General features: G+C 37.8%; 1 protein-coding gene across 6 annotated transcripts; it reads right to left on the reverse strand.

Moving 5' to 3' along the window:
• Positions 1-168: 168 nt before the first annotated feature.
• SRSF10 (serine and arginine rich splicing factor 10) lies at positions 169-12,981 on the reverse strand. 6 transcript variants are annotated; one of them, XM_045858701.1, is made up of 7 exons: positions 12,793-12,980; positions 11,301-11,405; positions 7,551-7,654; positions 6,177-6,339; positions 5,894-5,947; positions 5,658-5,759; positions 169-2,409 (listed from the first exon to the last, which is right to left on the reverse strand). In XM_045858701.1, exons 1-7 carry the CDS (start codon positions 12,855-12,857, stop codon positions 2,349-2,351), a joined length of 654 nt encoding a protein of 217 aa, XP_045714657.1. In that variant the 5' UTR covers positions 12,858-12,980; the 3' UTR covers positions 169-2,348. The 6 variants fall into 6 exon arrangements, with proteins under 6 accessions (XP_045714657.1, XP_045714655.1, XP_045714656.1 ...); XM_045858699.1 differs by lacking the exon at positions 5,658-5,759 and having other exon boundaries at positions 5,894-5,944; XM_045858698.1 differs by lacking the exon at positions 5,658-5,759 and having other exon boundaries at positions 1,090-2,409; positions 12,793-12,979.
• Positions 12,982-15,588: the final 2,607 nt, after the last annotated feature.

A 15,588-nucleotide genomic window follows, 5' to 3' on the forward strand; every position in this document is an offset into this window, starting at 1 on the left:
CCCAGTCACAAGTCTGTAAGGCAGAGCTAAACCTTAAAAAAGCCCAAGATTTTTGGCTCCTAGAGCTTATTTTTATTTTGCTCTCCAGCATTCAGAGATGTGATCTACAAAAAAACTAGACACAAAGGCCTTTTACGTAACAAACTACTCTGTCAATTATCAATGAAATGAATTTACATGCCTTGCTTTTATTCCAAACAAAAAAATCCCATCTTTAATATAAGGCTCAAACAACTGTTAGGAATACAAAAACGTAACACACTAAACATTAACAATATTGGAGGGAGCAGAGAATAAAAAACCCAAGGTAAAGAATCTTAAGCAACTGGCTGTCTTGTAGATGTCAATAGTTGAAGACAAATAGGTTGCTTTTATATACTGTACTTCATTTACCATCAATAACAGTTTACTCCTGGGACTCCTAAAGACTTTGACAGACCTCTTGGTAGCATGCCATTAGATTATTCCTCAGCTACCAATCCACTGTCTCAGGTCACAGCTTTCCCATTTCAAAGTATCTCAGAATTTCGTAAATGGGAATATGACCAAAGTGTAATACAATACTGAAATTTGGAGGACCAGCCTGAAAGTGTTGAGTTACAATTGTGAGATCTCGGCTTACATTTAATCTCTTTGCATCCAGAAAAGTTACAAAATACTTTTTGTAATTAAGCCTCCTTATAAACCTATTACATCTTCCTTCTAAGTGAACTCCAGACTCCATTATATTAATTTTATTGTTAGAAAAAAAATCCCCAGTTAACTAAAAAATAGTGCAAAACAGTGACAAAGATGAACCAAATGAAAAATCATGGGACTCTATTATCTGCCACTTGTTTCCTGTATAATCTTCCAAGTTTGAAATTAGTAAAACAAGGGTAAAGGTAACCTCTATTTTATACCTCCCTCATGTGTATTCTGTATTTTCAAAGTCTTTACAAATTAAAAGTTTAAACACTTCCATATTCTTAGGTGAATAAATGAATTTTAAATATGTGGCAGAAATAAGACAAAAATATAAGTGATGGAATCAATATATATAGGCAAATAAGCTTCATATCCTAATAAGGAACTAAGGAATCCAAAACATTTTGAGATACTATAAAAGTTATTTATTCACTATACACAGAACATGTCCCCTATAAAATGTACATGTCAATCACTAAAAAGTATAACTTGGTGAACATTTTCTCAATTACAGAACATACTAAATCAGTTGGGATAACAGCTCTCTGTCTGCCTCAAAATAATCTAATTATAGCACCCAGTGTTCTTCATATCTAATGCAAAATGAAATACTTGCAGGGGTTTTTTCTCCTAATGTGTTTGAGGAAGCAGAGTTAACAATATAATTCTAGTATATTACAGTCACTGCACAATAAATCAGTTTATTACAGATTAAACATCATTTTTTCATTATTTGTATTAATGGGATGCAAACAGAAATAAATACCAGATACTTTTAAATGGCAGGTAACCACAAAAATTACTTATCTTTGATAGTATATTGGGTTTTATAATTACATTGGATATGAATGGTGTAAAATATTGCCACAAACAATACACCTCAAACAAAACAATGAGGCAATACTGTAATGTTATTCACTAGATTGTGCTCAGTAGACATTTATTGAGTAAGTGAATTTTTAATCTATTTCCCCCCAATTACCCAGTACAATTTTTGCTCACAGTAAGGGCTCAGTAAATGTTTGCTGAATATACTGACTAGGAAAGAGGTAAGAAGAGATGGAACCTCTTAGCTGGATGTCAGGTATCATAATTGGAATTTGCCTGGGAATGAGTGTGGAAGGAAACTGTAAACCGCACATGGCATACAGGTAAATAAACTCAGATACCAACAAAGCAAACCATTAAGCAGAAAACAGTGGCACTGGAATAAACAAAGGCAAGATTTGCCAGTAGCAAAAATGTAACGGACTTTCAGAGATAACCAAGAAAAAGTTTATACTGGACCATACCTTTTCTCACCCAATTCAGTTTGAGACAGACCAAAGAGGCACTGTTAAAGAGACTATGGCTGTCTTCCTTGATATTCAGACATCCTAGTTTCCAGTAATTTATTATGGACCTGTTATCCATGAATCAATATAAACCTATTCAAATTTAGGGATTAGTTTCCACAAGTACAAAGCTGAATTTCCTTTTATTTGTCCTAAAATGCTTACTTTCATACTTGAAGGGACTTCAATTATTCCATGTAGTTTCAATAACATTCTTTTATCTTTTCAGACCAGAGTCAAAATATTCACACAGTATTCATACTGCAGCACCTTCCACCCACCCTTTGGTCGCTTGAACTGCCCTTCTTTGGTTCTTTTTCCGCTTTCTCAGATCTTTCTTGAAGTGTAGTAAGCAGAACTGTACTGGGTATTCCAGCTGCAGTTTGGTCTTAAATAAAAGAAGGATGTTTGTCAGTTTGGTTTTCTTTATTCTTCTCTGTGGTATACAGGATTTTGTTAGTTGAACTGGATGTAGCAGCTTACTGGGCCAAATTTTCAAGAGAATAGCATAATACTTTCCAGGTCTATTCCCTGGGTTGTAACTTAACAGCTCATACTCTACGCAGCACCTTTCCTTTCTCACTGAAGCATTATCTGCCATTTTTCTTCTTGCTTACTTGATTAAAAAAATTGTAACACGAGAGGTGAAGTGTCAGCCCTCACTTGAGAGTTGATGTTCTCTAATATACTGAGCACAGTGCCAGACACACAGTAGGTTCTCAATAATTGTGGAACTTAAGAATGTAACCCCAAATTAAAGCACTGTGTAAGGATCCTCACTGGTATCAGCAGGACCCTAGCTATCACAGGACCAAATGTAGAACAGTCCTTTTGAAGCTGTTAGGTATGTCACTTCAGAAATAACATAGTCAAGTGTTAAAGTGACACAAGCTTAAAAAAAAGAAAAGAAAAGAAAAAGGCGGCATTTAATTTTAGAGAGACTGAGAACAATCTCCCCAATCTGCTTCACGCAAATTATAGTCCATGAGAAAAACTTAGTACTAAGGATCAGGCCTGGGCTCAAATCCTAGACCTGCATTTTAGAGCCTTTTCTTTGTCACTCAATTTCCTTATCTGTGATATGGGGGAAATAAAAGTATCTTTCTCATAAGGTTTTGAAGAATAAATGGAGCCTTTAACACATAAAGCCTTTAGAATGGTGTCTGGCACATCCTAAATACTCATATTACTATCAGCTGTAATTGTTGTCATTGTATAGCTAGAATTCAAACCACAAAATACTTAAACCAACTCCCCAAAATGGTTATCACTTATTAACTGCTCAGCACATTCAATGCAAAAGCATTTAAACCATGCCATAAACATAAACCTAACATGTTTTGTTTAGGATGGGGAACAGAATTACTGGCCTATCCAATAATGAAAATATAAATATAATTAGCTGGCCCAAATTTCATTTTAATACATACCTTAACATTACCAATAACCTCTAAGTAATTTAACCCAAGGGGCTTTCATATCACACAAGGAAATTTTCAAGTACCATGTAAAAGATGTACCTTACTGGCAAGCTCTCACTTCCAAAGAAAGAGTTAGTTGTGCCTAGTGCAACACCAATTAAAACTATTCCTAAATCTACAAAGGTTTGTCTCTTACTTTAGAATCTCATTAAAAACTATAATAATTCCAGTTAATCATTATTTCCTTCATTTTGTTTTTATTATAGCACGTTTGCTTAATTTACAGCAAGCAGAAAATAAGCTGGGTCTTATTTTGATCCAAACATTGATGTTTTAAAGGTTGTACACAATATTAGTTAAAAAGAACATATAAAAATACCTTTTTAGAAGCTTCTATAAGAAAGAAAATACAAAGTTTAACCCCACAACTTTCCTCTTTGCTAGAACTGCAAACTACTGCTACAGTTTTAAATAGACTTTTTGTTGTTTAAACTATACATCCAGGAAAATCTAAAAAAATTAAAAGAAACGTGCATATAAATGATTGCATAGCAGAACATGAACATTAACTGCAAAACAGTAAAGAAATGAAAGTTAGAAATACTATCAAATATACAAAGGTTCTAGAATCAATCCTTTAAACACATTCCACGAACAGTCTTTAGAAACCATCTTTTGTTCTTTACAGGCAAGGCCTAGATTACTTAAACCAAAACTGGAGGGGAAAAAAGGACTCCTGTAAAAGGAGTCATTTTCCATAGTATTTCTTACTGATAACCTGGCAAGCAAGCAACCCAAAAATTTTAAAGATGCTAGCTTTTATTCTGAAATGAGACTGGACACATCAAGTAACTTTTATTGACCCCAAAATGACCTCTCAGAGAAATGCTAGAACTTGTATTTGGTTAAGGGAATTATTTTCTGTTTTAGTCAGGTACTACACATTGATAATCAAAAACTCAAAGATGTGGCTTGTACTTAAAAGTCAGTTCTTTTACTGAAATTATTTTAAACTTCATGGCACCACAGAATCACCTAGAATGGGAGTGTTGTTTCTCAACTTGCCTCACATTCAATAAACTGAGGTGTGAAGAACAAGCCGCCTCCATGAAGAGGTAGGCAATTTTGATACAATTGCACACACACCGAGTGCTTAAGTACCAAAATTCAGTTCTTTTACACTATGTACACACTTAAACTTACTCTGAAACAATTTACTTGCTTTTAACAGCAGCCAAGAAAACTAAGCTATTATGGTTAATAATGTTCCTAGAATTTTAGAGTAACTACGTAAGAGCATCCTTTTCACCTCAAAATTACTTTTGTCATCAATGACCTGCTCAAATTTTAAGGTGAGTTTTTCTGATGTACGTTCCAAATCATCATAGAAACCAGAAAAAAAAAAAAAAAGCAGTGAAGGCTCCATGTTTCAGTCAAAAACTCAAATCTCCCTGGAAATGCTACTTAATCCAGTTGGCATCATTCCCTATGACAGTGGGGTTAACAAAAGAACTATTCCACACTGTGTCATAAATTAACTATTATCACGGGCCTAGACATCTTGACAAAAGGTCCACCCTGAACCTAAATGTATCTGATCACTCAAGTGTACTGTGGCTACAACTTCACTTTTGTATCATTCTATCTTATTAGCAAGCTACATTTCTAGGTTAACAGGCCTATCAAATATGGATATGAAAGTTTATTTTTAATAAGACAATGTTGCAAATTATGGTCAACCAACATCTTTTCACCAATACTTCAAGCATAAAAAATGAGTCTTTACAAAAATATACAGAGACACCACAAATTGGTAGCTGCCCATAACATTAAACAAACTGGACTCTTAAGAGTGGCTTCTCAACAGCATATCATTTTAATTATAACCATTGCCTGGTACAGGGAAAACTGACAAGAGTTTTGTAAGCATCATTGCAACATTGTACTCCTGATAATTTAAGTAAACCAAACTATGAGTAAATGAATGATACATGCCTAAAAATATCATGGTTTATACTATCAGTGGCCACTGGACTTGGGACTAGTCCAAGACCTCGATCTAGATTTTGACCTAGACCTAGACTGTGATCTTGACTGAGATTTGGATCTAGGTGGTTCTTTTTTCCTTGATTCCTTTTCATATCTTGAGCCAGACTTATAATGTGTTTTGGAATCTGTTTTAGAGGTGCCTCTAGTTTTGGTGTGAGATGCAGACCTAGAACGTGATTTAGCCTTCATTTCTTTCTTGGGCTGGGACTTGGACCGTGATCTTGAATTGGATTTAGATCTTGAAAAAGATCGATTTCGGTGTTTGAATCTTTCAAAACAGAGGAGAGATACAATTAGAGTAAAAATTAGATTCTATATTAATCAAATTTATTATTTTTAGAGCAAAAGTTCACTCTGAAATTGAAAAATACATTAAGTCTTTTTCAAAGCAAAGTTATTTACCTATCATTGTCGGAATGGCTTCTGCTACGCCGTGGTCTTCCAGTCGGTCTACTGCTAAAAAGTACACCAGAAAAAGCAAACAATGACAAAAGTCTATTTACAGTCTTTTAAAGTTTCTAATTTAAAAAGTGAACCATAAAACTTTAAAAATAAACACTAAAATGTTTTTAGTCTCAATGAAGCATACAATGTAAATAACTAGACGTATACAAAAAAGGTAAAAAAAAAAAAGCTAACACACACAAAGCTTTCTTGACAGATCACTGTACTGTATCACACTTACTTTCTAGGACTATAAGATCTTCTATAGTTGTAATCAAAGGACCGACTTCTTGATCTCCTTCTTTCATAACTTCGGCTTCTAGAACGTCTGTATCTGTCATAATCATCATAGCGTGAAGAACTGTACACATTCCTTCCTTCCTTGGCTTTCATCTGATTTGGAGCTATGAAATACATAGAACAGAAATATTCACACACATCAATAATGTAGTATTGTAAGCCGTCAAATTATAGGAAAAATTCTTGTGTCCCCTTTACCTTTCTTATATCCCCATCTGTGTCACAGTTAACTGTGAATACTAATCTTGAAAACTATTATGTTTGTTTTAAAAAATCAGAAGACTGTTTTATGTTAAAACTGATGCCCTCAAATTTCTCCCCAATTACCCTCCCCCAAAGACCTCTCACCATCTGGCTTGCTGCCCAAAAATATGCTATGGCTTTGACATTAGGAAAATATATCATTAATATATTTTTTAAAATTTCAAATTAAAATATAAATGACTTTTGAACTAGATGCTATTTTAGAGTTGTCCCACTGTGATTTCCATTCACTAAGAACATAATTAACCACGACAAAATATTTACTGGTGACCTATGAACGTGTGTCAAAATACAGTAAGATATAGTCATATAATTTTGAGAGATTACAACAAAGGAAAACCTAACACAGCTAACTAACACTTACTGAATGCCTTAGACACATCCATACTCTTGGACAATTCTTAATTCTTATGTTATCTCGTTCAATTCTAAGAAGCAGGTACTTTATGTGTGTATGTATATATAAATAACACGGAAAATACCCAGGAATCCATCAACCAACCGAAGACCTAGAGACTACCAATACTGTATGTCCACCAAAGTGCTCCTCCTCTCCATAGCAGCTACTTTAATCACTATCTTTTAGTAGTATCTTGTCTAAGATAACATAATGGTTCAACCAAATTCAAACCTAGGTCTATTTGACTTCAAAGCCTGTACTCCTGCCTCATTAACACAGTTAAAATCTAGTATATGGCTACACACTAATATAATATCTAGTCTAGGTTTAATCTATATAGTCAGCCTTTCCCAGTCCAATTCATAGCCATGCACCCACACAATTACCCAATTATACCTTGAGGAAGAAAAATGGCCCAAGAAACCTAAAATTTTATCCCTTTCAATTCCTCCCCAGTATATTAAACAAGCCACAGCTAATAGCATCAATGCATGTAAGAGTCCAAAGATATTTTAGACACTCTACTCTCATACTACCTTATGTCTAGCCCCAAATTTTGTAATACATCTAAAAATATGATGAAACAAAGCATTCAAGATACTTTATCTTTTCCAATGATGTATTACACACATTAGGCACAAAGGTACTTACTCTTCCGATCCCCCTGTGCAAACTGTATTTCAATTTGGCGACCACAAATCCATTTTCTGTCCAAATTATGTAAAGCATCTTCAGCGTCACGAACATCTTCAAATGTGCTAAATGTTAAGGGGCTTGGGAAGTTTTGTAAACTTTGATAATGAATGAAAGTTCAATTGGTACATCTTAAACAAGTCACAGTAATATTAACCTCTTGATATTATTCTAGCAAAATCCACCAGACCCCACTTACTAACTGGCGGATTCAGCTATAAACACTTCACACTTTTGAATTCCCAAGACATACATTTAAAAAAACACGTGAATACATACTGTAAAGTTGTTACTGAAGTAAGATGTTATAGCTGAACTACCAAGTAATCCTATGAAAAAATTTTTTTCCTGAGTTTTAATTAACTCTACAAAACAAGACAAAAAGAAAAACAAGGGTCAGTTCTAAGTTGTATGTTAAAACAAAAATTTCTTAAAACCAAAACTGCTTATTTTTATTTCAAATAAAGAAAAAGAAAATGCCAATAGTTCTTGTGTGAGCAAGCAGAATATACAAGAGATGAAAGCATTAACTTCAAATTTTGCTATTTTTTCCCAGACATATCTAACACTATTATTTAATGTAGTTGTCTTCCTTATACTGCACAGGAAGACCAGTAACTAAGCCACTTGTGGAATATCAAGCCAGAATCCAGCAATCCTCAGGACATGATTGTACCAAAAAGTACATTACAGTCATGCACAGACTATAAGAGCATGCTCTCAAGTAACAGACCATTTCTAAAAATTCCTGAATTGGAAAGCCCTAACAACAATGATACCTAACACAGTACTCAGCAAAGAAGTGAATGTGGGACTGCCCTTAACCAGAGAATTTCAAGACAATATCTATGAGCATATAGTAGGTATTCTTAGTCCCTCGTCTGACCTCCGAGTCTAGTTTGCCTCGTTCTTTTCACTCATGTCTGCAACAATACCATGTGAACTCTTGGCTTTACGTCTATCCAAATTTAGCTCCTTTTCTAAAATCACCATCCTCATGGAAGCCAAGCACATACTTAGAGCAGTGCTTGATATAAAAGCTTTGGAAAGGGAGCTAGGTTAGGATTAGGCGCCGACTGTCACTATTTGAACTTGCAAATTTTTCTTTTTCTCGAATTTCAAAGGTATCTTAAAGGGTAGGGGTGATTAAAAACCACCCCTATCCCTGACTGGTGGGGTTGAGCTGTTTGGTCATTCTGCAAAGCGAAAGGCCACCAGTTTGATTCTGTCAGAGCACATGCCTGGGGTTGCGGGTTTGGTAGGGGTGCATACGAGAGGCAACCAGTTGATGTTCTCTCTCACCTCAATGTTTCTCTCCTCTTTCCCCTTGCTCTATGAATAAATAATCAATCTTACCCCCCCCCCCGAAGTGACATACTCCCCCTACCCTTTAAGACTGATACTAACATTCTTTTACTCCAGACCAAAAGGTTTTTACTTCACTAGATTTCCTATTTTTTGTTCTGAAAGAAATTAAGGACCACAGCTCTCTTTTCCTGAGAATATTATGTATAGGTTAATGCACAGAGAGGCTTTCCCAAGTCCTAAATCATAGGCCTTTCAATATTGAAAGACAAAAACTGACTGGGAGGTTTAATACCCTAACAAATCAGCCCTCAAGGTTAATGCAGTTGGGCTCTAAAGTAATTAAAGAAGTACACTTAACGGATGCATTAATTTATTTGTTACTTCAAGAGACAGAATGTTAATAACCTTTTAAAGGATTAACACCAAGAGGTTAAGAACTAAGGGGAGTAAATCACCCTTTCTGGCTACCCTCAAAAACCTGGGTTGGACAATTGCAAGGTTCTTCTCTACCTGTTAAAGAAGGCAAATGGCCACAGCAGGGGCAGCCAAATATCACTCTGATGCCACATATAAAGAAACTTGAACTCACTGTCTTTTTTAAAAGAACTATTTTAAGACTAGAAATACTTTATTTGTATAAAAAATACATAATTTTCCTTTAGATGACAACTTTTCTGGCTCAAGTATTGCATATTCTTGAGCCATACTACTGCTGATGCTAGTCCACAGGTCAAACCGGGTCAACACTGTAAGCAAGAATGCATCGTCACTCAAAACAAAAACAAAACAAAGCCCAAGCAAGATGCAGCTCTTATCCCCCTTGTAGCACAGCTTTGCAAGGAATTCCCACAACTGTCCTCGATCACTGGCCCTGTGGGAGTAAGCAGCTTTCAGCCTTTAAGCCTCACTAGGACTCCACTAATTTCAAGAGACACACTGAACTTAAAGAAACTTCTCTAGCCTGAAGTCCACAGCCCAAACTTTTGTTGTCACGTGGAGATGATCTCAGTTAAGGAAGTGATGTCACCTGAAACTCTGGGCCAGGGAATGATTTCCAGCAGGTACCCATACTAGGGATAAGGCCTTCTCCAATCCATTCATGGCCAACTGATCATATGTACTAAAACAGCGCAGGGCCAGCAGGCTTCACAGACCTAAGTTCCAGAAGTTAGGAGTATGCGTGTGCCCTGCAGGAGCCACTTTAAAACCTATTTATCGACCGGTAATTGTTCTAGCAGATCTGACCCTACAAGACAACCAGAGCTGTTTTTAAGTAGTCCCCAGTGCATGCATGTCTCCCCTTTAGGCATAGCTCTGTGAAGTCAGCTTGACCACAGAACCTCATGCTACTCTACCCTATGGCACCTGACCACCTGGTCCAAAACAGAAATATGCTGAATTTAAGCTTAACAACATTACATCCTAGTATGCTTTAACTTGAGAAGCTAAGAAAGTACATTTATTCAAGACCACAATCACAACATCAAAGGCCCACATAAATCAAGTTATAGGTTTTGTCACTAGACCAAACCAGAATTTTGAGAATTAACTGCTTACAAAACATTAAAAAAAAAAAAAAGGAAAATAGTTATTCTGTAGGATACATCAGGTATGACTCCTTTAATCTTGGCCATCATTCAACTTCATCTTGACCTTTAACTCTTTAAGTGCTTGTCAGAAGGACTTGTCATGAGATGCTTGGCCAAATATGACAGATGGCTTTATCTTTAACTTTGAAAAACAACCTTTTCCCCCTTTTGTAGATAAAGCGAGGCTTTGTCTCCCATTAGGCTTGTCCTTCTTCCAGCTTTTCTTTATTTTTTCTTTTCCCAAACTCTCCCTTCTCTTCAAGCCTGATCCTTAAGAGGTCTTTGGCTTGTCTACTTGCCTTAAGTGTTGAACTCTACTCTAAAGGTTCTTTCATGCTTTCTTTCTGGGGTCGCCATAACTGTACAGCTTTACATTCTCTGAGGTAACAACAGAGGACAGCAAATTAGGGGACAATATTGAAGAGTTTACCTCATCGTTATACAATTTGTTTTGATCATGTGATTCAATTAACAAACAAGAACACCAAACTTTAATTGCTAAGCACAAGAACATATTAACTTTTAATCTGATTAACATTGAAGGTGGTAGAAACCAGAGTGTATTCAAATTTAAATCACATATTATAATCATTGACTTGAGTTTCAGCAGCATAAACGGGAATTTATATCTTACTATTTTTGGATTAACTTTAAGAACTAGAGCAATGTGTGAGAATTAATTTTCAAAAATTTGAAAACATACATTTATTATAGGACAAAAATAAACTACTTTTTAGATGTTACCTCTTACATAAACTTGAATTTCACACTTCAACACCCCTCACTAATCAGCCATCTGAAGAAAGGATATTGAACATAAGCAAATCCTCTTGGCCGGCGAGTGTAGAAATCAAGTGGAACATACACATCAACTATAGGACCATAACGACCAAATTCACGACGTAAATCTTCAGACCTAAAACATCATAAGAAGACCTCAAGTTTTTACTTCCACTCCCTTAAAAAGAGTTTCTTTGTAAGAAAACAGGTATCTTTTTGTATTAGTTAACGAAAGGGACGGCGCTGAATCCCAGGGTTACCCAAAACTGACAAGCTTTCTAAATCTGAATATTAAGAGCCAATTTTATGAACACACACGAAAAGATAAATGTACTTTTCTGATAAAGGAAGGCTAAGACCCAAAATTCTGAAAGATAAAAATTGAGTTTGTAACATTTAAGGGTAGTTGATCACTACTTTTGTTATCTCCAACCTTCGTTTTTTTCCACAAAAGGTGTATTATTAGCATTAGGTTGTACGTATGGACTGATAGCTCTTCTTTTACAGTTTCAGGTCAACTTCAGAATTCTGAAAAAATTCTAAGCACTTATTTTTACTCCCAAATTTTACGACAGGTTAAACACTTGGTATGTAATGCCACAAATACATGTAACTACTTAAAAATATCAGATGACATAAAGGCAAAAATTTTCTAGACGCTAGAATAATCACCCCTGCTTACTTCGCTACTTCAAATCAGGACAGAAAAACGTAGATTACACCAGGCTATCAGAAACATTTGATTGGGGAGTAGGGTGATTTGTGAAATATAAAATCTCATATGGTGGTAAGATCTCTTTCAAAAAATTCTGGCAGCAACTCCAAGCCATTAAGGGAACTGGGAGAACAAAGGCAGGTTCTGGATTAATCCAATTTAGTAATCAACGTCCTCGAGGCAGAGGCTTCTTCAACTCCCCTTCTCAAAGGGTGGCCAGTATTTCCGGGAAATGGAAGAACTAGTTAACGCCGCTTAACTGAAAATATTTGATGTTCCAAATCTCAGTATTCCCTTCCTCCAAACTCCTCCATTAAAAAAACTAGAAACGTAACACCCCCATCACAACAAAAAGGTAGCAAATGCTTCGCCACACTCCCCTCCCCCGATCCCGTTATTTCGTTGAAAAATTTCTTTAATTAAAAAAAAAAAATCATCCCTGGGCCGAGGGGGCGTGCGCCCCAACGAATGCGAACTTCGTATCAATGGGGGAGCGGAGGTTTGCCGAAGCGGGGGGTGGACGCCCGGAGGGGAAGCCAGGAGAAAGGAGCTGCGGAGGGGGAGGGGGACAAAAACCCCGCCACGCGGCCCGCGCAGTCCGCGGCGGCCCGGGAGGGCCAGGGGCGCCGCCCTCGCTCGCACGCGGCGGTTGAGCCGGCGGTGCGGCCTTGTTCAGGCCCCAAAGCCGGCGCGGGACCCGCCATCTTCGCCCCTTCCCTCCTCAGTGCCCGCACGCCGCCGCTTCAAGGGTCGTCTGCGAGCGCCTGCGGCCTCCCTGTGTAGACCCTAATGCCTTCCCTCTACATACCTGGTGTCATCGGCCACGTTCCTTACGAACAGAGACGTGTTGGGGGGACGCAGGTAGCGGGACATGACTGCTGCGTGAGTCTCCACAGGGGCACTAACGGGCACGACAAACCCTCCGCGGCTCCAGCGGCGGCTCCTCGGTCACACACAGCCAAAGGGCTCCGCTACGGCAACCGCCTCTTCTCGCGAGACTTCACTCCCGCCTCCACCGCCCCGCCCCCCAACCTGGGCGCAGCGCTGGGACTGGCAGCTATTCTTTCCCGCGAGATCCTTTGGCGGGCGCCTGCGCAAGTGGACGGTTGTGGTATGGGCTGCAGCTCGGGTGTCTTTCATTGGCTTCTCGCTTTGCCATTTCTCTACCCCTGAACGCGCTCTTTCTTTCTTTAATACCATATTTTTCCCGCCCTTTTCTTCCTTGCGCTGCTTTCTCCCCCTCCTCTCGCCAAGTCAGGAAGCAGAGGTTTTAACCCCCACGCTAAACTTTACAGTTATTACTAACTGGACGGAGTCTTAAATATTTTACTTCGGAGAGACCGCCATAAGTTACGCCCTGGTTTTTATTAGCTGATCAGCAAGAGAGGAATTTACAGCTTCTGAGTGTGAAAGAGGAGTGTGTGTCCTTGCAGAGAGATAGGCCTGTCTCTTCGGGCTTTCTGCACCCATGCAGCGCGCTCCCTGTGGCCTTTGGGCAGGCTGACCCTCGCCCAGACCCTTCACAGCCATTTCCTCGACTATCCACACTGTTTCCTCCTTATTTTAAGCATTCTCAACCTTTTGGTTGGGATGCAAACCTTCATCTTAGTCTCGGTTGTCATCTATAGTGTTTTCTCTGCTGCTAATGGTTTCCTGTATTGTAGTGGTTCTCCACGTTTCTGGTTTCAGAACCTCTTTACAAAGAGTTTACGTAACTCTACAAATGGTAGAAGACCACAAAGAGCTTTGCTTATGTGGGTTATAATTATTAATATTTACTGACCTAGAATTTAAAACGATGAAAATGGGACACAACACAGAGCAGACGTTGCAATACCCTTCAACACTTACGTAGCCTCTGGAAAATTCCACTACTACTTTTGTAAGAGAAGAGAGCAAATAATGTAGCTTAGTTTTGACCTTGGAAGGGTCCTTTCCTACCTTGAAAGGGTCCTGGGACCCCTCCCAGATCCCACTTAGGGAACCATTCCTGGCTCTATCAGACCCAACTTTTGGAGATGAGGGACCACTTTGGAGAATGCCTCTGACAGGCAGCACATTGCCAAGCTGATAGCAGGGACACAGTCTTGTCCAATTAAATGAGCTTTTATTTTATTTTTTAAAGATTTGATTTATTTTTAGAGAAAGGGGAAGGGAGGGAGAAGGAGAGGGAGAGAAACATCAATGTGTGGTTGCCTCTTGCCCACCCCACTACCAGGGATCTGGCCCCCAACCCAGGCATGGGTCCTGATGGAATCTAACCCCCAACCCTTTGGTCCTCAAACGGACACTCAAGCCACTGAACCACACCAGCCAGGGCCTAATTAAATGAGCTTTTATTTTATAAAAGCATTATTTTTGTATTAATCAGCATCCAAAGCAATTGATTTGACATAGGTGGTGATAGTCTGCTGTGCTCTATAGCAGAGCTATTGTTTTTCTTTTAAAAATAATTTTTATTTTTAATTTTTTTAGAGAGAGAGACAGAAATGGGGGGGGGGTGGGTAAAGACAGAAAAATCAATTTGTTGTTCGACTTATTTATGTATTCATTGCTTGATTGGTGTATGTGCCCTGACTAGGGATCGGAACTGCAGCTTTGGCATTAGGATGATGCCCCAACCAACTGAGCTACCCAGCCAGGGCCCAGAGTTACTATTTTTCTACATTTATGTTTTCTAAGAAGTTTGGATGACACAATTTATTAAAACGGTTACTGATTATCTATTATGTCTCAGACATTGTGCTAGATGCTGGAAATTCAGTGATGAAAAACAAGGAGCTTATGTTTCCATAAAAAATAAGCAAGTAAACAACCGAAATAATTGCAGATTTGTAACATGAGGGAATAATATAGGTTTGAGTTTAAAAAAGATTTTTTAAAAACCCCAGAGGTTTGCATAGTATTAACCGCAGAAGGAATATGTTTGCCAAGAAGGACTCCCAGTGGTTAATTGGGCTCAAATTCATAGAGTCTAGCAGCCTTAGAGTCTCACACACATTTCCTATCATGGAAAAGTCACGGATGATGCTGCCAAGCCTTGTGTGCTGGATTCTGCTCTCTGAGCAGACCCTTATAAAGTAGTTCCTGGAATCTCTTTTTGACCAATGGGATGAGACCTGCCCCATCCAATCACAGCTCTGCAACTATTTCCTCATTTGCATTTTTACTGACCAATCCATAACCACCAGTTTCCTCATCTATAAAATGTAAAGGATAGTAGTAACCTTGCTCATAGGTTTGATATGAGGATTAAATGGGTTAATATGTGTGACTAAAATAAATAAATAAATAAATAAATAAAACCACGAGGGAAATGACCTCTAAAGCTGTAACATTCTGATACTTCTTGAATCATTTCTCTTATTCTTTGGTGAGAATAGTGCTTGGTATTTTACTGCTCAATAAGTAGTAGCTATTGTCATCAAGATTATTATTACTTCAGGCTCTTGTTACAACTGAACCCAAGTTATAATTGATACAGCAGCTATTAAAATTATACTTATGGGAGGAAAAAATATTTACTTATTAAAACTGTTGGTGGTCAAGAAAGATATTCTTTTTTAAAAAATACATTGTATTGATTATGCTATTGCAGTTGTTC

The sequence above is a fragment of the Phyllostomus hastatus genome, unplaced genomic scaffold (assembly GCF_019186645.2).
Source record: "Phyllostomus hastatus isolate PE091 unplaced genomic scaffold, TTU_PhHast_1.1 phas_scaffold_182, whole genome shotgun sequence".
NCBI lineage: Eukaryota > Metazoa > Chordata > Mammalia > Chiroptera > Phyllostomidae > Phyllostomus > Phyllostomus hastatus.